This window comes from Balaenoptera borealis, assembly GCF_965194805.1.
Source record: "Balaenoptera borealis genome assembly, chromosome: 14".
NCBI classification, from domain to species: Eukaryota; Metazoa; Chordata; class Mammalia; order Artiodactyla; family Balaenopteridae; genus Balaenoptera; species Balaenoptera borealis.
The window spans coordinates 10,605,744-10,629,887 of NC_138875.1; the positions used below are offsets into that span (position 1 = coordinate 10,605,744).

The window sequence follows — 24,144 nt, forward strand, 5'->3', positions numbered from 1 at the left end:
AACTGAAATATCAAGCATCTTTTCAAACAACAATGCTATGAGATTATAAATTTACAGGAAAAAAACCCTAAAAAACACAAACATGTGGAGGCTAAACAATATGTTACTAAACAACCAATGGATCACTGAAGAAATCAGGAAATAAAAAAAAATATCTAGAGAGAAATGACAACAAAAACATGACGATCTAAAACTTATGGAACACAGCAAAAGCAGTACTAAGAGGGAAGTTTATAGCAATAAAATCTTACCTCAGGAAACAAGAAAAATCTCAAACCTAACCTTACACCTAAAGCAACTAGAGAACAAAAAATCTAAAGTTAGTAGAAGGAAACAAATCATAAAGATCAGAGCAGCACAGGGAACTCAATATTCTGTAATAACCTTTATGGGAAAAGAATCAAAAGATGAAAAAAAAAAAATATATCTCCATTCTTTTATATATATAAAAAACAGATTCACTTTGCTGTACACCTGAAACTAACACAACATTGTAAGTCAACTATATGCCAATAAAATTAAAAAACAAACAAACAGAAAAACACCACAAAGGAAAATCTTTATCTTCTCATCTAGGTTATACAGCTACTATAAAATAAATACACAACTTACCTCTTATTAATATGTTTTGAAACCTGACAGAGAAATAATAAGCACTTTGCAATGGTTCCATATTTTTCAAAACTTACTTAGTCCCTTATACTCTACTTAGACTTTAATTGGGAATTATTTGCCATTTCTAATGAATTTCTAAAAGTTTTGGCGATCTATGTGAAGCTATATGAAAAAAAAAAGTTTATTCCCTTCTAGATTTATTTGGTTAGCTGAAGTTATAGAAGATAATAACTTCCATTTTTATGAGATCATTTACACAGTGTATTAGTGAGTATATTTTAGCTTGGTTAATAGGTTGAGAACTTGCTTCACTGATAACACTTAAAGTTTATTGAATGTTCACTAGATGGTTGGCACATGAATTATCTCATTTAATTTTCACAACAACCTTATGAGTCTAGTTCTATTCTTTTCCCCTTTGAGATTAAGAAGGTAGCCTTAGAAGAAGTAATGTTCCCCTGGTGAAGAGCTAGTACATATTGGAGGCAGTCATAAAAGCTAGGTTTTATCGAACTCCATAAATCTTGTTTTTAAACATTATACAATTATGACTCCCATTGCTAAATTCTGCATTTACAAAAATATAAATGAATTTGCAAATTATATTAAACCCCAAGAAAACACAGAGTACAGGCTCAGATGCAAAATTAAATGCTTACTGTCCTTGCTGTAGGAAGGTACACTTTGCCCTCACAGAATGTAAGGGAATAAACCCATTACCCAATGCCCATGTTGGATACCTCCCAATTTTTAAAAGGATGCTGCATAATCTCTTATAAAACTGCAATTCTGAGTTATAAATCTAACTTAACCACATAATAAAGTAATCATGGAAAAGTACAATTAAATGTAAATTCTTCTTGGGAAATTTTGCACTGCTGAAATTTCAAACCTTTTAAGGTTCGCAAATAATTATAAAACCCACTTTAAATCTTTTCTTAAGAGAGGTAGGATATAAAGCCATCATTTCTTTTTTTTTAAGCCCCCATATTCATTGGTCTTTTTTCATTATGTATTTCAAACACACAGGCAAGAATAGAGACTAATATAATGTTCATGTCTTAAGAAATTAAATATCATAGATTCCACCCAAGGCCATTATTTCTAAAATAAGCATATTATCAAAGCAACATAGAAAAAATTCTCTTTACTCTAATACAGTTCCCGGAATTCTAAAGCAAACAGCTGGGAGATATAGTATATGTTTTTAAAATCTTGAAAAAATTCAATTTTAAACATAAGCCATTTATCTTCACTGTTTTTAAAAAAATGAAATTGATAATTTTTCTGAGTTATCACTGGAAAGTGTGGCCAATGATCATGGATTGCTCTGTGACCCAAATACCATGGATTAGAATATCTGCATATGTTCTCAAAAGGTATGAAGAGGAAAAGAAGTTCTGACCTATGGTGTTGTGACTGCTCTTACAGAGCAAGCACTGCAAACAGTACCTACCCAGTAACGTCAGGACACAGGCCAGTATTGCGATCAGGGCTCCCGTGCTGAGGCCAGCAGGGAGGACGTAGGCCTCGGCGTTGCAGGTCTGGGCTACCCCATCTGCATCACAGTCACAGACACGGATGGTGAGGGTGTTGGTGCTGCTAAGTGACGGTGATCCACTGTCCACGATGAAGACTGGCAGATAATAAACAGATTGCTCCTGTCTCCGGAAGCCATTTCTCCTGGTGAGAATTGAAGCTGTGTTGTCTAGAGTAAAGAAAGCAAATGCATGGAACACAAGATTTCTGATGGACTCTGTCCCACCAAACTTTAAGGACCTAAATGTAAGGCCAGACAGTATCAAACTCTTAGAGGAAAACACAGGCAGAACACTGTATGACATAAATCACAGCAAGATCCTTCTTGACCCACCTCCTAGAGAAATGGAAATAAAAAGAAAAATAAACAAATGGGACCTAATGAAACTTAAAATCTTTTGCACAGCAAAGGAAACCATAAACAAGACGAAAAGACAACCCTCAGAATGGGAGAAAATATTTGCAAACAAAGCAACTGACAAAGGATTAATCTCCAAAATATACCAGCAGCTCATGCAGCTCAACAGATTGCCAACAAACACATGAAAGGATGCTCAACATCACTAATCATTAGAGAAATGCAAATCAAAACTACAATGAGGTATCACCTCACACCAGTCAGAATGGCCATCATCAAAAAGTCTACAAACAATAAATGCTGGAGAGGGTGTGGAGAAAAGGGAACCCTCTTGCACTGTTGGTGGGAATGTAAATTGATACAGTCACTATGGAGAACAGTATGGAGGTTCACTAAAAAACTAAAAATAGAACTACCATATGACCCAGCAATCCCACTACTGGGCTTATACCCTGAGAAAACCAAAATTCAAAAAGAGTCATGTATGACAGTGTTCATTGCAGCACTATTTACAATAGCCAGGACATGGAAGCAACCTAAGTGTCCATCGACAGATGAATGGATAAAGAAGATGTGGCACATATATACAATGGAATATTACTCAGCCATAAAAAGAAACAAAATTGAGTTATTTGTAGTGAGGTGGATGGACCTAGAGACTGTCATACAGAGTGAAGTAAGTCAGAAAGAGAAAAACAAATACCATATGCTAACACGTATATATGGAGTCTAAAAAAAAAAAAATGGTTCTGAAGAACCTAGGGCCAGGACAGGAATAAAGACACAGATGTAGAGATGGACTTGAGGACACAGGGAGGGGGAAGGGTAAGCTGGGACGAAGTGAGAGTGGCATGGACATATATACACTACCAAATGTAAAATAGATAGCTAGTGGGAAGCAGCCGCATAGCACGGGGAGATCAGCTCAGTGCTTTGTGATCACCTAGAGGGGTGGGATAGGGAGGGTGGGAGGGAGATGCAAGAGGGAGGAGATATGTGGATATATGTATATGTATAGCTGATTCACTTTGTTATACACCAGAAGCTAACAAACCACTGTAAAGCAATTATACTCCAATGAAGATGTTAAAAAAATAATTAATTAAAAAAAAAACTTTATCTGACTTAAGTCACTCTCCTTAGCTTCTTTTGACAGAGAGCTGTATTTCCAAATATTGGTTCATGTGAACACATTTTAATACATTTAGGTCATGCTATATGGTTATATCCAAAGAAACAGTTATAAAGTAAAACTGAACGGGAAAATGTTTATACATCATTTATTACATTACCTGCAACTTTGTAAAAATTATATATAATATACCTTTTTACTAATCTTAACATTTCAAACCATATGCTTATAGAGAAGATAATAAAAATTAACAGGTTAAGTATTTTTGCATCATCATCAGAGAGCATAGGTGAAATTTCCAATCCATCTTTTCTTGGACAAGTTCCAAGCCCAAAATAGAAAGAAGTAAAATAAGCCACTCTAGTTTTAATTAAAATGAGTATGCATAGATATTCAAAAGAGGAATTATTGTGTAATTTTAAAAAATCCGTACTGGTACATAGGGTTACCAAAACACCATGTATATAAACATTTTGTCAGTGATAAAATAGGTCATTTGTGTTTAATTTATAATATATTCAATATTCTGTTTCATCTAACCTATTATGGTAATTATGAAACTTTTAACGGTGATCAGTAAGTCTGTATGACACAACTGTGATTTCTATATCAGAAATAGATTTTTTAATCTGCTAACAATTTGTTCAGTTAACTTGTCTTAATTAATTAATAATGGAATTTATGTGATTTTAAAATTTAGAGCAATTAATGAAAATATAATGGAAAAGAAGGAACACCAGGACCATAGTTTTACCCAGTGTGCTTTATCCAATGACATGAAAGAATGAACAATACTCTAATGAAAGAGCAAGCTGAAATCTGTTCTGTCTCAAACAGCACAGAACAGCAAGCACACATGAGACTGGAATTATAAATGTGATAGGAAGAAAAGTGTTTGGTTTTCAGATTCCAGCTGGTAGGTTTTCATGTAAACAAATCTTTTATTTTAAAATGTATGAATTCAAGAGTGTTCATTAAAAAACTACACATGGAGTTGTTGAAGCATATTGTCTTGAGTACGTTTCTGTACCCTTGACACACACACCCCTAGTCTTTGCCTTCCAACCATTCAGATGTTATACATATTTATGATTTCATACACAAAGTTTTTTCAGAGTTGTTGATTTGTAACCTAACATGCCTGACATCAAATCACACACACACACACACACACACACACACACACACACACACACACGACACGTTGAGGAGCACATGCTAAAATGACCAATATCTGATGTATGTGATTTTTAAATTTACAGCAATGTTCGCATGTTGAGGAACATAATGTTCACAAAAGAGATCATAAAATTCATCATGTTCTGTATGTGCTTCCTAAAGTGGAAGTCAACGGATGAACTGACGTTCTTTCTTCCTATTCCTTATGTTTTCCACCAAGATTCCCGCAGACGAGGGAGCTCTGGGCTTGCCCCTGGGGAAATCTTTCAGTTGTGTGGCTGTGTCAATGTCCTGGAAATCCAGCCATTTTAGTGCCTGTGCTGTCCTACAGTCGTGGTACTGGATGATGACAAATGGGGGAAACGTTCAGACCCTTCTTGGGAAAATCATAAACTCCCCTCTCTGCATCTGTGCTGGATGAATGCAAAATGCTGAGAACTGTCCTTTCCAACTATGATTAAGTCAGAGAGTTTGGGATTACCCACATAGAGAATGTGCTTCCTTTTATGTTACTACAGGGAAAAGACAGTATCCTCATTTAGCAGAGAGCGGGATCAGAAACATGTATTATTTTCAGATTGAATTTCTGAGGCCAAAGTTGAATTTCCTGCAGTAAAATAAGTGGTGGCTTCAGGCAAAAGCACTTATAATGTCCATCTTCTGAAAGCAAGTATTTTTAGATAAGCCAGACTTAACTAATTTATTTCTACATTTTGTTTTTCTGAAAGCTGAGTAACACATTCAGACTGGAAGAATTACATTTCCTATATTGTTGGGGTATACTCCTTTCTCTGTTTATACAGAGAGAGAGAGAGAAAGAAGAGTATTCAAAATTAGACAATAGATAGCAAGTTCTCATGCTTCCTTTGAAAGTTTTTACAATTGTCTATATACTGTCTCTATGTCTAGAAGTATATATATATGTTTATATAATTGAGCAAAACCAGAATCTACCTATAGGTATTTGTAAAAATGTTTCTATAATGACATTTATAAAACTGATTAGGAGTGTTTATCTTTGAAGCAGAGAAATGGGATTTGGGATGATAGGGAATTCTTCGTTCTTTTTTAATTTTATATTTCTTTGCATAAAGAGTATATTTGTTATTTGCATGGATTACTTTTATTTTTATGTTAAAAATAAAACAATAACTGATGTTGGCATTGAAATATTAAGTCAAAGTTGATTTAGGTTGAAATGTGTTAAGTCCAATTATTTTCCTAACCTCTCAGGTTATGCCTAGGTAGTATAATCCTTGTTAAGGCATTTAGCTGGTCCTCAACTGATTAGATACTCTGGATTAAGAGCTTGGTATACAAGTAAGGAAGCAAATGTCTAGAAGACAGAGAGAGATCTGGCTTCCCCCCTTCTTTGGATTTAGGCCTAAAATGATTTAAGTAGCAGTTTCTTCTTCATGACAGCAAATCCATAGATAAAAATTACTTAAGGGGCTCACTGCCCTTTAATTAATGTCTTCGCTGGTATGAAGAAAAAAAAAATTACATAATCAGCATTCCTGAGTGAGAAAAAGTACTTGCTTAGAAAGCTTCTACCTGTTGCCTCCTCTGACAAAAAGAAATTATACTTTACCTTTGTTATCTTTCAATGAGAAGTTGTGGTTATTCGTTGCATCCGTTGTTAAGCTGAAATAAAACTGGTGTCCATTGGATGGCTCATCTTTATCGACAGCACTGATTTTCTGGATAACCTAGGAATAGAGAATGTAAAACTTGAAAGCATGTTGGTGTGCTCAGCTGTTTTGTGAGGCAGGACAGAGCAACTTTACACGGATGATAAATATCATCTTCCTGAATGAGCTGTGTGAGGAGAGGGGGGAGGCGGCGGTGTCGGGGGGAGGCGGCGGTGTCAGGTGTACTAATATGAACCCAATCTAAAAAGGGCTCCGAAAATCAAATCATGTCCTTTTCAAAATTCATATTTGAATTTACTTTTGTGAACCTCAGAAATAAGCTGTACCAACTGATTATACCATGTCAGTAAACATCACAGGACACTGACAATATAGATGAGTAGACCAAACCACAAGATTACACTACACTTAATTCGTACAACTTCAAGGTACTTCAGCCCCGCTGTGTAATGTGGGAAGCGGCCCAATCGAGCTTAACATGCTATATTTCTCCTTAAAAAAGCCTAAGCCCTTAACCGTTTAGCACGGCTTTTACAACGTTTACCTTTTCTTCCAGAGGAATTTTCATCATCCCAATTAAACAGAATTTGAAAGTTCCTTTAATATTAGTTGATGCTACACATCAAAGCGTTAGTTTTGCTGAAACACGCTGATTATATTTTATCTTAAAGCTGGCAGGATTTCAAAGGCAACCACCGCCGGGCATCTTTAAAGAAATCACAAATGAGGAGCGTGGTATTCTGGAGACGCTCACCTGGCCTGGCTGGGCGTTTTCACAAACGGTGGTCTCATAGTCCATGGCAAATTCAGGGGCGTTGTCATTGATGTCAAGTATAGTGATGGCCACATAGCCTCTTCCTATTTGAGATGGATTCTCTAATAAACAGGAAAACGTTTTTTTCATTTACAGGCACACCTCGTTCTATTGCACTTCACCTGAATGCACTTTGCAGACATTGTGTGTTTTACAAATTGAAGGTTTGTGGCAACCCTTCATCAAGCGAGTCAATTGGTCCCATTTCTCCAATAACACTTGCTCACCTTGTGTCTCTGTCACATTTTGGTAATTCTCATAAGATTTCAAACTTTATTATTATTATTATATGTGTTATGGTGATCTGTGATCAGTGATCTTTGATGTTCCTAATGTTCCTACTATAACTTGCTGAAGGATCACATGACAGTTAGCATTTTTTGGCAATAAAGTATTTTTTAAATAAAGTGTAAACACTGATTTTTTAGACATAATGCTATTTATTATATACTTAACTGATTACAGTATAGTATAAACACAACTTTCATATGCACTGAGAAACCAAAACATCTGTGTGACTCCTTCATTGTGATATTCACTTTACTGTGGTGCCTGGAACTGAACCCACAATATCTCCATGGTCTGCTTGTTCTCAGAGTAAAGCTATTACTCCAACCCCATCTTACTTAGGAAACTCATATTTAAAACGATTAGAATCAACCAAAAATGTTTGCCTCTCTAAAGCACCATCTAATAAGGAAATGACTAAGACTTGAATAAAATCTAGAACCACAGCACTGTAGACTTTAAAGGGAGCAACGCAAACTCTGATCCAAATGTCATACACACACACACAGTGACAAATAAGCCAGGAATTTCAATATTCTTTGATGCTAGAGCCGATTTTTGTATGAATACGTGTATATATTATGTACCTATTACATATGTATATAACATGCACACAATATAATTATGCATTGTTCTCTCAATGTTTTTCTTATCAAGGACCAAAATTAGTTCAATATGAGAATGTTGAAATCTGGGTGTCTTGGTTAGAGATCAATTTACTATTTTTTTGTAAACTACTGGACCAACCCCATGTCAGCATAAATGCAGCACATAAAGTATGACCACAAAACAAGCAGAAACCCTCTGAGGGTAACTCGGGCGCATTATTTTACGGTAAGCTCTTTTCACTAACTCTGTAAGTATTAGCAAATAAAGTTAGAGAATATAAATATTTCGCAGCTTGAAATTAGAAAATTTCAAAATTTTGCTGAATTCAAACAAACACCTAGTAAAATTCAAGTCGAAACTGTAAACTCATGTCAACCCATTCTCCACTCTCAATGTCCTCCATCCTAATTTAATGTTAAACCTTACAACTTACGGCTCTCCATTGCAAGGACTGTGATATTATGAACAGCATTTGTCTCTCGATCCAGAGATTTGGCGGTTGTAATAACTCCACTGTTGGCATCAATATTGAAGTATCTCTCCAAGTCTGTGTTTCTGTCAATTGAATACCTAATTGAATATTTAAAAAAACAAACACTTCAATATTTGTTTGATTATAATTTGCTGAATTTATTTCATTAATTGCACAGGCAATCACCAAATTCTGCTGACTCCATGATCTGTCATACTAACATGAAATATGTCTAGTTTAACACTTCACCAATGTTCCAGTTGATTCATAACCTGCTTGTCAGTAATCTCTGCTTTTCTGTCCAACAGTACAAAATAAAGACAATAGTATAATTATCTTCACAGTGGATTTGAATATGCCATTATAAACTCCAAACTGTGGCTCCTAAAAAACATTCACATCAGATTTAGTAGCCCTGGTCACGATTAGAGGTCCCTCTAAAATGAAACATATGTAGACATCTGACCCATTCACATATACTTAGAAACATCTTTTGTCTTAATAACACCAGGTTGGTCTTAACCTTTCTGTTTTCATATTGCTCACTCGGGGGCCTTGACCAGGGTTCCACAGACATGTTTCAAAGCAGAACCCCTCAATGTGGAGAAAAGGGAACCCTCCTACACTGTTGGTGGGAATGTAAATTGGTACAACCACTATGGAGAACAGTATTAAGGCTGCTTAAAAAAACTAAATATAGAACTATCGTATGGTCCAACAATTCCACTCCTGGGCATATATCCAGAGAAAACCATAATTTGAAAAGATACATGCACCCCAATGTTCATTGCAGCACTATTTACAATAGCCAAGACATGGAAGCAGCCTAAATGTCCAGCGACAGATGAATGGATAAAGAAGATGTGGTACATATATATATACAATGAAATATTACTCAGCCATTAAAAAGAATGAAATAATGCCATTTGTAGCAACATGGATGGACCTAGAGATTATCATACTAAGTGAAGTAAGTCAGACAGAAAAAGACATATCATATGATATCACTTATATGTGGAATCTAAAAAAGTGATACGAATGAACTTGTTTACAAAACAGAAGCAGACTCACAGACTTTGAAAACAAACTTATGGTTACCAAAGGGGAAAGGTGGGGGGAGAGATAAATTAGTAGTTTGGGATTAACATATACGATATAATCAACAAGGACCTACTGTATAGCACAGGGAACTCTACTCAATATTCTTTAATAACCTATATAGGAAAAGAATCTGAAAAAGAATGGATATATGTATAACTGAATCACTTTGCTGTACACCTGAAACTAACACAACATTGTAAATCAACTATAATCCAATATAAAATAAAACTTTTAAAAAAAGTAGAATGCCTCAAATTACATAAATATTTTGGCATGTAAAGGCTTTTCTCAAAATATCTCTATCTAAATATTAGTAAATAACTACCACTCGTATTCTTGTTCAATTATGCTATTTTTTGATTCATATACAAAATTCTCCCTTCCCTCATTAATGACTATCTTCAAATGTCCTTGTGTTTCTAGGTGGGTGAAATAAGGACTCTCATTTAAAAACAAATAATTACACAAATGAACAAACAGATAAACACACACCCAATTTCAGAAAGTATTCTCTGTTTCCATAGTAGTTCAACTACTATTATTAAATAGAATCATCTACTACTAGTCTGCTATATAACAAGATGCAAGAAACTTAAAAAGGAAAGAGAAGGCATAGGAAAATGTTACAAAAAAACTGACCACAGATCAACAAATATTATTGTCTTTGTGCAGCAACAGGTATTTGAGAATATTACAAAGTTATTTTTGATGGCTTCTGTTTTCTTGATGGCATAGGAGACAAGGTTGTCAGCTAAGACAGAGAGGAAAAGGTGGTTTGAGGAGGAGAGAGAATTCCTTTCTTTAGAAGAGACAAAAATGCATATACTAGGGAGAATATAGTGGAATAGCTGAGCATCGTGGATTGCCCCTTTGAGATTTATGTCCATTGACTTAATGTAAAACCAGTCATCCTGTTTGTCTGTCTTGCTTTGTATTTGAAGATGCATAAAAAGGAGAGGGTTGGGTTTAACCAGTCATGGACAATGAGAGGAGAGGAGGGTTAGGAGGATAAGGGTACCAACATGTGAGTGATGATAATGAAGGTCCACGGTCTCTAAGTTTGTAAGAGAGAACTGAGGAAATAAGGGAAGGCAGATTGACATCGAGAAGATTCTGGTAGCACCAATTGGTGGTAGGACTTTACCAGGATGCAGAATTGCTGGAGTGGGAAGTAGCAGACAGAGAATGAGATACCTGAAGTCGATTTTCAACAGTAGTGTATCTATGAGAGTTAGCAAGCCAAGGGTATGTTCATAAGAATCTATGACAAAACTGAGGCAGAGAAACAGATGACTAAAGTCAAGACGACCAAGAAAGTGAGAAGCCAAAAGTGACGGTGGGGAGAAATAAAATAATCTGCGTACTAAAATCCTCAACAAATCAGTGTGATTACTATATATTTGATGGTTGATAGCAACATGAAAAATTTTGAGTAAAGTATGGTGATGCATTCTACAAAAGAGTTGACAGTTTGAAAGGGAAAAGAAAATTAAATAGTTTGAAAATGGCAAAGGCAGTACAAAATATACTCACCCTCACCTCCAGTATCTGTGCTACATGAGATATGAGAGGAAAAATAAATCTTGAGTTTCCCCATACCCTCTACTTACCATCCTTTTATTGTAGCTAAGTGTCTTTATTCAAATCAAAATCAAACTATTCTACTTGAGCTATCCATCCTATCTGCTGACCTCAAGAATGTTTCTCCTGGGATTTGGATCCTTTTCCATCTCTATAGCTTTATTTGAATCAAAAACATGTGTGTTTTCTATTTTAAAAAAACAAATTTCTTCCATTTGTGTCAGGTTCATCGTTGGCCTCCACATTGTCAAATCCATTGTTCACTTTTCTTTTCTTACTTTCTATCTCATTTAAATTTACCACAATTGACCACTGACAACTCCTCAAAACACATTCTCCTTCTGCCTTTATTAATACCACATATTCCCTGTTGTTCTCCTACCTCACTCTCTGCTCCTTTCAGTCACCTCGGCTGGTTTACCCTCCCCTTTGTTGTCTTTAACTACTCGCACTCCCCCAAAACCTTTTCCACGGACTCCCTTCTCTTCTTTGTAAAAACACTTTTCCTTGCAACTTACAGAGTCCTATAGCTTAATTCACTTCTATATTTTTGATGACACCTACATTTATATAAAATTTCCTTGGCCAACCAAACTTACATATTGAATTACTTACTTAGTAGAACCACATAAATACACAACCTGCCCTGAAATGTAACATGCCCAGACTGATGTTGTCTCCTACCAACCCCCAAACCTCCTCCACCCTCACGCCTTTCCACCTGAGCAAATGACACTACCAGTCACTTGGTTACTCAAACTAAAAACCTAGATTTGTTTTTCTTTCTTGTCTCTGCATCCAAGTTGTCAATAGTACTTGACGGTAGATATCATTCCAAGCTACCGCCTACTTTAGCCTAGACTTTGCATCATTTTACTCCTTATCAACATACTTCAATTCTTATTGTCTACAGTCTACTTCCCACACAACAGCCATGCAAACAAGAAATGAGTTTATTTAATGTTAAAAATAGACTTTAATTTTCAATTACATAGAAGACCTAGATTTTCTCCTCTGAAATGTTGCTTTAGTCAAAACATTATATGCCAATATTTCGTAGAATTAACGTATTCTCTATGTATGCAACGATTATACATATATAATTATTTAATTATATGTATATATATTATATAGATATATATATAATCCAATGGTAATAGAATAATTAATATTAATGTATGACATGAAGATTATAACTCAATACCCATGCACTCATGCATCAATCGAGCCAATACTAAAAGCCTGAATTGTTCATTTTTTTCAAACTACTATGGTAATGTTTGTATATTCAGGAAAAAACAGACTTTTAGATTCTTACAAAGCAAAAAGGCCTTGAACTTGGCATATATCTGTCTTAATGAGTTCATGTAATCCCCCACTGAGCTAAAGTCAATAACTAAAACATTTGCCTCTATTATCAATAGTCTCAAAACTCCCAGCATTCGAATAAAGGATATTAAACTTGAGAATTCATTTAATATGTTAAATATCTCCAACTTCTGTTCACCTCATAGAAAAACCCCTATATCTTTTGGGGATGTAGTTATCACCTATGCTTCTATAAATTTTGAGAAGAATGGACACCAAAGTTTCTATCATCCAAATATTAATTATTTCTAAATCATAAACTCTGTAGCTTCCACTTATAACTTGAGTGTATCTTTTTTATTTCTTTTAAATTTTTTTCTTCCAGTTTTATTGTGATATAATCAACATACAGCACTATATAAGTTTACGGTTACAGCATGATGATTTGACTTACATACAACATGAAATACCACAATTCAGTATATTTTTAAATAGCTATAACTCTTACTTAGCTTTCACTAAATAGCCTCATATATATGTATTTGGTATTTCATGAATTATTCTGATATTCTTATGTCTCCCTTTCACTCATTCATACATTCAGCAATTAATCTGGAGGACCTGCATGTGACGCTGTATCTCAGGAAATACAGTATATAAACAAAGTATTTTGAAAGGTAGCAATCTATAATAAGTATTTAGGAGAAAACCAACAAATTGCTATTCTCAATGAAGGAAACTGGGACAGGGGTGGGAAGGGAATGAGGAATTATCTTGAGAAGAGGTGGAAACCTGGGCAAGGACCCAGGAGTAGACAAACCATGGAAAATAGTCACAGTGGTTATTATATTTCTTAATCACAAGGACTTGAGATACCCCCAGTATTAAAGGGGTTCCCTATTTTCTACCAGCCCCTCTGGACATGCAAAAAGCAAGAATTTATGTGTGACACATTAGCTAATGATAAAGTTACCTGAAGGGGAAAAAAAAAAAAAATCCTTAACCAAGAGAAATAAAGAAAATACGGGAGAGGAACCAAGATGGCAGAGTAGAAGGACGTGCTCTCACTCCCTCTTGCGAGAACACCAGAATCACAACTAGCTGCTGGACAATCATCAACGGGAAGACACTGGAACTCACCAAAAAAAGATACCCCACATCCAAAGACAAAGGAGAAGCCACAGTGAGATGGTAGGAGGGGCGCAATCAGAGAAAAATCAAATCCCATAACTGGTGGGTGGGTGACTCATAGACTGGCAAACACTTATACCACAGAAGTCCACCCACTGGAGTGAAGGTTCTGAGCCCCACGTCAGGCTTCCCAACCTGGGGTTCTGGCAACGGGAGGAGGAATTCATAGAGAATCAGACTTTGAAGCCTAGTGGGAATTGATTGCAGGACTTCGACAGAACTGGGGGAAACAGAGACCCCACTCTTGGAGGGCGCACACAAAATAGCATGCACATTGGGACCCAGGAGAAGGAGCAGTGATCCCGGGGGAGACTGAACCAGACCTACCTGCTAGTGTTGGAGGGTCTCCTGCAGAGGCGGGGGGTGGCTCTGTTTCACTGTGGGGACAAGGACACTGGCAGCAGAAGTTCTGGGAAGTGCTCCTTGGCGTGAGACCTCCCAGAGTCTGTCATTAGCCCCACCAAAGAGCCCAGGTAGGCTCCAGTGTTGGGTTGCCTCAGGCAAAACAATCAACAGGGAGGGAACCCAGCCCCACCCATCTACAGTCAAGTGGATTAAAGTTTTACTAAGCTCTGACCACCACAGCAACAGCCAGCTCTACCCAACACCAGTCCCTCCCATCAGGAAACCTGCACAAGCCTCTTAGATAGCCTCATCCACCAGAGGGCAGACAGCAGAAACAAGAACTACAGTCCTGCAGCCTGTGGAACAAAAACCACATTCACAGAAAGATAGACAAGATGAAAAGGCAGAGGGCTATATACCAGATGAAGGAACAAGATAAAACCCCCAAAAAAACAACTAAATGAAGTGGAGATAGGCAACCTTCCAGAAAAAGAATTCAGAATAATGATAGTGAAGATGATCCAGGACCTCAGAATAAGACTGGAGGCAAAGATCGAGAAGATGCAAGAAATGTTTAACAAAGACCTAGAAGAATTAAAGAACAAACAGAGATGAACAATACAATAACTGAAATGAAAACTACACTAGAAGGAATCAATAGCAGAATAACTGAGGCAGAAGAACAGATAAGTGACCTGGAAGACAGAATGGTGGAATTCACTGCTGCAGAACAGAATAAAGAAAAAAGAATGAAAAGAAATGAAGACAGCCTAAGAGACCTCTGGGACAACATTAAACGCAACAACATTCGCATTATAGGGGTCCCAGAAGGAGAAGAGAGAGAGAAAGGACCAGAGAAAATATTTGAAGAGATTATAGTCGAAAACTTCCCTAACATGGGAAAGGAAATAGCCACCCAAGTCCAGGAAGCGCAGAGAGTCCCATACAGGATAAAGCCAAGGAGAAACACACCGAGAGACACAGTAATCAAATTGGCAAAAATTAAAGACAAAGAAAAATTACTGAAAGCAGCAAGGGAAAAACGACAAATAACATACAAGGGAACTCCCATAAAGTTAACAGCTGATTTCTCAGCAGAAACTCTACAAGCCAGAAGGGAACGGCATGCTATACTTAAAGTGATGAAAGGGAAGAACCTACAACCAGGATTACTCTACCCAGTAAGGATGTCATTCAGATTTGGTGGAGAAATCAAAAGCTTTACAGACAAGCAAAAGCTAAGAGAATTCAGCACCACCAAACCAGCTCTACAATAAATGCTAAAGGAACTTCTCTAAGTGGGAAACACAAGAGAAGAAAAGGACCTACAAAAACAAACCCAAAACAATTAAGAAAATGGTCATAGGAACATACATATCGATAATTACCTTAAACGTGAATGGATTAAATGCTCCAACCAAAAGACAAAGGCTTGCTGAATGGATACAAAAACAAGACCCATCTATATGCTGTCTACAAGAGACCCACTTTAGACCTAGGGACACATACAGACTGAAAGTGAGGGGATGGAAAAAGATATTCCATGCAAATGGAAATCAAAAGAAAGCTGGAGTAGCTATACTCATATCAGATAAAATAGACTTAAAAATAAAGAATGCTACAAGAGACAAGGAAGGACACTACATAATGATCAAGGGATCAATGCAAGAAGAAGATATAACAATTATAAATATGTATGCACCCAACATAGGAGTACCCCAATACATAAGGCAACTGCTAACAGCTATAAAAGAGGAAACTGAAAGTAACACAATAATAGTGGGGGACTTTAACACCTCACTTACACCAATGGACAGATCATCCAAAATGAAAATAAATAAGGAAACACAAGCTTTAAATGACACAATGGACCAGATAGATTTAATTGATATTTATAGGACATTCCATCCAAAAACGGCAGATTACACTTTCTTCTCAAGTGTACACGGAGCATCCTCCAGGATAGATCACATCTTGGGTCACAAATCAAGCCTCACTAAATTTAAGAAAATTGAAATCATATCAAGCATCTTTTCTGACCACAACACTATGAGATTAGAATTGAATTACAGGGAAAAAAATGTAAAAAACACAAACACATGAAGGCTAAACAATATGTTACTAAATAACCAAGAGATCACTGAAGAAATCAAAGAGGAAATCAAAAAATACCTAGAGACAAAAGACAATGAAAACACGACGATCCAAAACCTATGGGATGCAGCAATAGCAGTTCTAAGAGGGAAGTTTATAGCTACACAAGCCTACCTCAAGAAACAAGAAAAATCTCAAGTAAACAATCTAACCTTACACCTAAAGAAACTAGAGAAAGAAGAACAAACAAAACCCAAAGTTAGCAGAAGGAAAGAAATCATAAAGATCAGAGCAGAAATAAATGAAATAGAAACAAAGAAAACAACAGCAAAGATCAATAAAAGTAAAAGCTGGTTCTTTGAGAAGATAAACAAACTTGATAAACCATTAGCCAGATTCATCACGAAAAAGAGGGAGAGGACTCAAATCAATAAAATTAGAAATGAAAAAGGAGAAGTTACAACATACACCACAGAAATAGAAAGCAACCAAAGAGACTACGACAAGCAACTCTATGCCAATAAAATGGACAACCTGGAAGAAATGGACAAATTCTTAGAAAGGTATAACCTTCCAAGACTGAACCAGGAAGAAATATAAAATACAAACAGACCAATCACAAGTAATGAAATTGAAACTGTGATTAAAAATCTTCCAACAGGGGGCTTCCCTGGTGGTGCAGTGGTTGAGAATCTGCCTGCCGGTGCAGGGGACACGGGTTTGAGCCCTGGTCTGGGAGGATCCCACATGCCATGGAGCAACTGGGCCCATGGGCCACAATTACTGAGCCTGCGCGTCTGGAGCCTGTGCTCCGCAACAAGAGAGGCCACGACAGTGAGAGGCCCGCGCACCGCAATGAAGAGTGGCCCCCGCTTGCCACAACTAGAGAAAGCCCTCACACAGAAATGAAGACCCAATACAGCCAAAAATAAATAAATTAAAATGGTGCTAATATTAAAAAAAAAAAAAATCTTCCAACAAACAAAAGTCCAGGACCAGATGGCTTCACAGGTGAATTCTATCAAACATTTAGAGAAGAGCTAACACCCATCCTTCTCAAACTCTTCCAAAAAATTGCAGAGGAAGGAACACTCCCAAACTCATTCTGTGAGGCCACCATCACCCTGATACCAAAACCAGACAAAGATACTACAAAAAAAGAAAATTACAGACCAATATCACTGATGAATACAGATGCAAAAATCCTCAACAAAATACTAGCAAACAGAATCCAACAGCACATTAAAAGGATCATACACCATGATCAAGTGGGATTTATCCCAGGGATGCAAGGATTCTTCAATATACACAAATCAATCAATGTGATATACCATATTAACAAATTGAAGGAGAAAAACCATATGATCATCTCAACAGATGCAGAAAAAGCTTTTGACAAAGTTCAACACCCATTTATGATAAAAACTCTCCAGAAAGTGGGCATAGAGGGAACCTACCTCAACATAATAAAGGCCATATACGACAAACCCACAGCAAACATCATTCTCAATGGTGAAAAACTGAAAGCATTTCCTCTAAGATCAGGAACAAGAGAAAGGATGTCCACTCTCACCACTATTATTCAACATAGTTTTGGAAGTCCTAGCCACGGCAATCAGAGAAGAAAAAGAAATAAAAGGAATACAAATTGGAAAAGAAGAAGGAAAACTGTCACTGTTTGCAGATGACATGATACTATACATAGAGAATCCTAAAACTGCCACCAGAAAACTGCTAGAGCTAAATCAATGAATTTGGTAAAGTAGCAGGATACAAAATTAATGCACAGAAATCTCTTGCATTCCTATACACTAATGATGAAAAATCTGAAAGAGAAATTACGGAAACACTCCCATTTACCTTTGCAAAAAAAAGAATAAAATACCTAGGAATAAACCTACCTAGGGAGACAAAAGACCTGTATGCAGAAAACTATAAGACACTGATGAAAGAAATTAAAGATGATACCAACAGATGGAGAGATATACCACGTTCTTGGATTGGAAGAATCAATATTGTGAAAATGACTATACTACCCAAGCAATCTACAGATTCAATGCAATCCCTATCAAATTACCAATGGCATTTTTTACAGAACTAGAACAAAAAATCTTAAAATTTGTATGGAGACACAAAAGACCCCGAATAGCCAAAGCAGTCTTGAGGGAAAAAAACGGAGCTGGAGGAATCAGACTCCCTGACTTCAGACTATAATACAAAGCTACAGTAATCAAGACAATATGGTACTGACACAAAAACAGAAACATAGATCAATGGAACAAGATAGAAAGCCCAGAGATAAACCCACGCACCTATGGTCAACTAATCTATGACAAAGGAGGCAAGGATATACAATGGAGAAAAGACAGTCTCTTCAATAAGTGGTGCTGGGAAAACTGGACAGCTACATGTAAAAGAATGAAATTAGAACACTCCCTAACACCATACACAAAAATAAACTCAAAAGGGATTAGAGACCTAAATGTAAGACTGGACACTATAAAACTCTTAGAGGAAAACATAGGAAGAGCACTCTTTGACATAAATCACAGCAAGATCTTTTTTGATCCACCTCCTAGAGTAATGGAAATAAAAGCAAAAATAAACAAATGGGACCTAATGAAACTTCAAAGCTTTTGCACAGCAAAGGAAATGATAAACAAGTTGAAAAGACAGCCCTCAGACTGGGAGAAATTATTTGCAAACGAATCAACGGACAAAGGATTAATCTCCAAAATATATAAACAGCTCATTCAGCTCAATATTAAAGAAACAAACAACCCAATCCAAAAATGGGCAGAAGACCTAAATAGACATTTCTCCAAAGAAGACATACAGATGGCCAAGAAGAACATGAAAAGATGCTCAACATCACTAATTATTAGAGAAATGCAAATCAAAACTACAATGAGGTATCACCTCACACCAGTTAGAATGGGCATCATCAGAAAATCTACAAACAACAAATGCTGGAGAGGGGGTGGAGAAAAGGGAACCCTCTTGCACTGTTGGTGGGAATGTAAATTGATACAGCCACTATGGAGAACAGTATGGAGGTTCCTTAAAATACTAAAAATAGATTTACCATATGATCCAGCAATCCCACTACTGGGCGTATACCCAGAGAAAACCATAATTCAAAAAGACACGTGCACCCCAATGTTCATTGCAGCACTATTTACAATAGCCAGGTCATGGAAGCAACCTAAATGCCCATCGACAGACGAATGGATAAAGAAGTTGTGGTACATATATACAATGGAATATTATTCAGCCATAAAAAGGAACGAAATTGAGTCATTTGTTGAGACGTGGATGGATCTAGAGACTGTCATACAGAGTGAAGTAAGTCAGAAAGAGAAAAACAAATATCGTATATTAACGCATGTATGTGGAACCTAGAAAAATGGTACAGATGAGCCGGTTTGCAGGGCAGAAGTTGAGACACAGACGTAGAGAACAGACATATGGACACCAAGGGGGGAAAACTGCGGTGGGGTGGGGATGGTGGTGTGCTGAATTGGGTGATTGGGATTGACATGTATACACTGATGTGTATAAAACTGATGACTAATAAGAACCTGCAGTATAAAAAAACAAACAAACAAAAGAACTAAAAAAAAAAAAAATATGGGCACTTTTTAGAGTGAGCAGGGGAAATTGTCTCTGAATTAGAATCTGGGAGGGCTGAGTGAGCCAAAAGAGAGAGAGGGTTCTGAAGAAGCTGGGAGAAGAACACTCTTTGCAGCTCCGGATCTACTGGCTTAAGGACAGAGAAATACAGTTGCCTGAATCAATTAGAGGCTGAACAGGAAAGAAAAGGACTGGTGTTTCTCTAATCATGACCCAAAGTTATCTTTAAAGCAGCTTGTGCTGCAGTTAGTGGTGTGCACACTCACAACGATCCCTCTAGTTTCTATAAATTACAGCCTAAAATACTTGACCTCTTTCACTGTATGTTGGAGTGACCAATGAAAGAGATCGCTTCCATATTTTTGCAGCACTAGCAGTTAAAGCTTCTGCCCTCTCCATGTATTATGCAGACACCTCCAAATCTCAATAACCAGCCTCAATCCTTCTTCTGAGATTTCCTAAACTACTCCAGATACCGGCAACATCTTCAACTAAAGCTCAGAATATCCGAAAGCAGATTCATCAACCTGTCCCTCCCTCTAAATATACTGAGAATGTAGAACATATACATTTTTTTCCTAATCCTCAAACAGCTATGTAAGGTCATGTGTGACTGAGACTTTTACTTGCGCACCTAATATCCACTTGCCCTTAGTTCTTATTAATAGATCCCTGCTTTTGTTGGAGGCAACCATGTGTCCAGCTGAAAAACTACACTTGCTAGCCTCCCTGTAGATGCAGTGTCCTTATAGCTAAGGTTTAACAAATGAGATGCAAAAGAAAGTTGTGTTGAACATCATTGAAAAACTCCCTCAAGGATAGGAGAGAGTTGCTAATTCAGCTGGCATTTGATTTCTGCCCCTTCCCCTCTATCTCATGTGGGACATGAACACAATGGAGAGCAACCCAAAAGTCACCTTGTAAATATGAGGTGATGAGTGCCTGACATAAGAAGCCAAGCCCTTGGTGACATTATCCTGCCAAATTGTCAGTCTTTGCCTGGCTCCAGACTTCTCATTGGTAAGTCATTAGCGTTAAGCTTTGTTTCAGCCAGCCAAGCACAATTTCTAACTAAGGCAAGCAGGTACCATTATTGCTGTATTTCAGTATTGGACTTTAAAGTCTCACAGCTGGTTGTTGATGGAACCAGGATTCAGAACCGTGTCTGTCTGAACCATCTTTCCAGTATATATCACATCGCACATAGATGAGCTTTTAGTCTCTACTACCTACCACTCTAGAATTCAGCCTCTTTTCATTTTGTTTTTCCACTGCTCTATCTAAAACTCTAAGACAGTTACACTGATGTATTAATTGACTAAATGACAATATGGTGTGTATCTCCACTGAGGTGCCTCTCCTCACGTTGGCCCTTCTTTACTCCTATTTTCCCTCCTTCCAATCCCTGTAGTCCTACTACTCCTTAAAGACAATCCTCTGCCTTGGTAAGGCACCAAGCCTTCCCAGTTACTTCAGAAATCGAGCCTTTTTAAGAGAGCCTGCAGTATACAGGGCCCATGGCCTTCACTACAAGCTCTCTGTGCCGCACCACCACGAACCACAGACTGGGCAATATTTACAGCCACAATCCTGCAGCAAACCTACCGTACTAATTTGGGCTTTTCATTCGCCATTTGTACCCTTCTGTTTCTTCATCTGCAAAATGAGAAAATTTTACAAGATGATTTCTCATTTCCAGATTTCACATTGGATTCTTTATAAGTTTTCGCCTAAGATCTCTCCTCCAGCTAGATAACAAGTGGGTTGGGGCCGCATCTAATACACCTGAATATCCTCAGTGTTCTGTGCATCTGAAACAAAATCAATCCCCTAATAGATGCCTGTAGTTACCAGCGCCGCTGTTCAATAAGCTGTGAAGATCGACTAAAATGGCCCTCTCCGTATTCACAAGTAGTATTCGTATCACCCTATGGATGTGCATGTTGATATTCACAAATAGAGTATGAAGGTGAGTGGGCTACACGAACACAAATGTTACTCCCTATATGGAAAAGATAACGTAATGAACACCGACAAATCTGATCAATAGAAATAACTGAATCATTTGAGTTGAAACCTTAATCGCTTAAGAAATTTACGCACGTGTGCGCGCGTGCGTGCGCGTGTGTGTGTTGCTACGAGCGGTGTACAGGTTTTGATCCCGAACTTGCTAAAATCCTAGAACCACATTTTCTAACTAGAGTCATGTTTATTTATAACAGGGGAATGTTAACGCTTGCCTTATAGGGCTTTAATGAGAAATAAATTACTTCAAAATAAGCTACTGAGTTCAGTACTTAGTGGTGCCACTGTTTGCAGCCTCATCCCCTTCTTCTGATAATGGCAACTCAATTTTCCCTTGTAGATTTCAACCTTCCCAATCTCATGCAATCCTGATGGGGCTCACCATGAAAATGCCCAGAACTTCCTGGGTAAGAGATGGACACATGTCCTAAGACAGGACAAAAAAAACTTTCCAAGAAATGTGAACCTTAAACAGAGCCATGAGGGAAAAAAAGTTGCCAGTGGTGCATCCACTGCCACGTTCAGAAGAGACTGTCAGCTCACTCTTGCTACTGGTATTTACAGAGAAACCTTCCTCCTCTCTTTTCTGAAGACTGGCTGTTCAACCTTCCCTTTAATTCTGTGAGATATTCACATAATTTAGATTAAAATAATATGTACAAATACATGCATGTATACAAGCCACTTAAAGCACACACTGAATTATTCAAACACCCCACGTGTGCTCAGACTAGTCACACTACATAATGTAATATCCGATACTATTTTATCACCTTTTTTCTGAGGACATACCACACCAGGAATGCCAAAAGAGCCTGCAGGTAAATATTTTTATCATCCTTGTATCCTTGAACATAAATACAACTCTAGCTCTGTATGTGGATTGTTAGAAATGCTGGAAATGATCTCCATTACTTCTTAATCACCCTTCTTCAAACCTGATCTTATTTGTAATAATGTGTTTCAATTCCTTGGCTGTTTTAAGCATAGGGACTTTGGGCTTGCTGTGCTGCCTACAGAAATAAATGTGCTGATTGCATAATACAGCACGAGACTCTTAGGATGTAACTACATAAAACATAAACAGAGCTTACGTAATTTTTTGGCTTGTCCAAATCCTGCCATCCCTCAAGGTCCAGCTTACACTTACACTCCTTCAAATGAAATCTCATGTCCAATGACCTTGGAGTGATGAGTATTCATCTCACAATTTGCCCTCTGACAGAGCTGGCACTTTTTCCCCTTGTATTGTTTAACTATTATGGAATCTTATTTCTTCAGCCAGACTGTCAGTTCCTTGAGGTGAGGGGAAATGTTTTATTCATCTTTGCTTTTCCTGTATTTTCCCAGTGTCGTGCACAAAGCAGGTTCTTAATCAATGTCTGTTGATCCACTGATCAGTCTTATGGATGCTGACATGAAGAAATAATAGTCCTCTGAACACTAGGCTGTTCTTATAGCTTTTACCATCTTACTGATGAGAAACACAGAAGCGAAGCTTTTACTATTCAGAAAAATGATCAGAATCAGCAGAACACAATCTGTCCTTCCAAGTTCAATAGAGCGAGCCTGATATTTGGTAGCTGGGGCCAAAATTTACATGAAATGGTAGGCAACTACATAAAAAATAAAAAGCCAGAAACATGCTGGCCCTCAATTACCCACTTTTGCTTTCAAAAAAAATCTCTTTTTTTCCTACGTAATCTCAAGTATTACCTAATTTCCAGCTTTGGCTTCTAGTTTTCATATCAGGAAAGAGGAAGGCAAAGTGTACATGAAATGGTGGGCCAGGTAAGCCCTCTGGATAGCGGGCAAGCTGTAACAAGACATACCAATTGACAAAGGTGTTATATTCTGGCCAGCCACTGGGCTCCGGGTTCATTTAATCTCTCAATCTACTTTTACTATACTTCTAAACAGTCAAATGGAACCAAATGGTAAGGTTCCAACAGTAATGTAGATGCCCTCATCTTCTTTTAAGGAAAGGGCAGATGCAAAGAGCTTTTGGTTGGTACAATGATGGAATAGGTAAAAAAAAAAAAAAAAAAAAAAAAAAAACTAGGCAAGGCATGGCTCATATGGGAAGAAGATCTCAATTTACCTTGCTGGAGGCAAGTACATGTATTTCTTTCTAGAATTCTAATCTCTTGCCCCATATATCAGAAAATATTCCCAATGTAAATGGCATATGCTAGATTTCAGTATTAC

At 37.3% G+C, this 24,144-nt stretch overlaps 1 protein-coding gene across 2 annotated transcripts in view; it reads right to left on the bottom strand.

Annotated features, from left to right (window-relative positions):
* CDH7 (cadherin 7) overlaps positions 1–24,144 on the bottom strand; it is a 130,344-nt gene that overhangs the window by 15,924 nt on the left and 90,276 nt on the right. For both annotated transcript variants that reach the window (XM_082355190.1, XM_082355191.1), the window contains exons 8-11: positions 8,620–8,756; positions 7,230–7,351; positions 6,415–6,532; positions 2,072–2,323 (exon numbers count right to left, since the gene is read on the bottom strand). In XM_082355190.1, the coding sequence (XP_082211316.1) occupies positions 2,072–2,323; positions 6,415–6,532; positions 7,230–7,351; positions 8,620–8,756 (629 nt within the window). The remainder of the gene's footprint in view (positions 1–2,071; positions 2,324–6,414; positions 6,533–7,229; positions 7,352–8,619; positions 8,757–24,144) is intronic.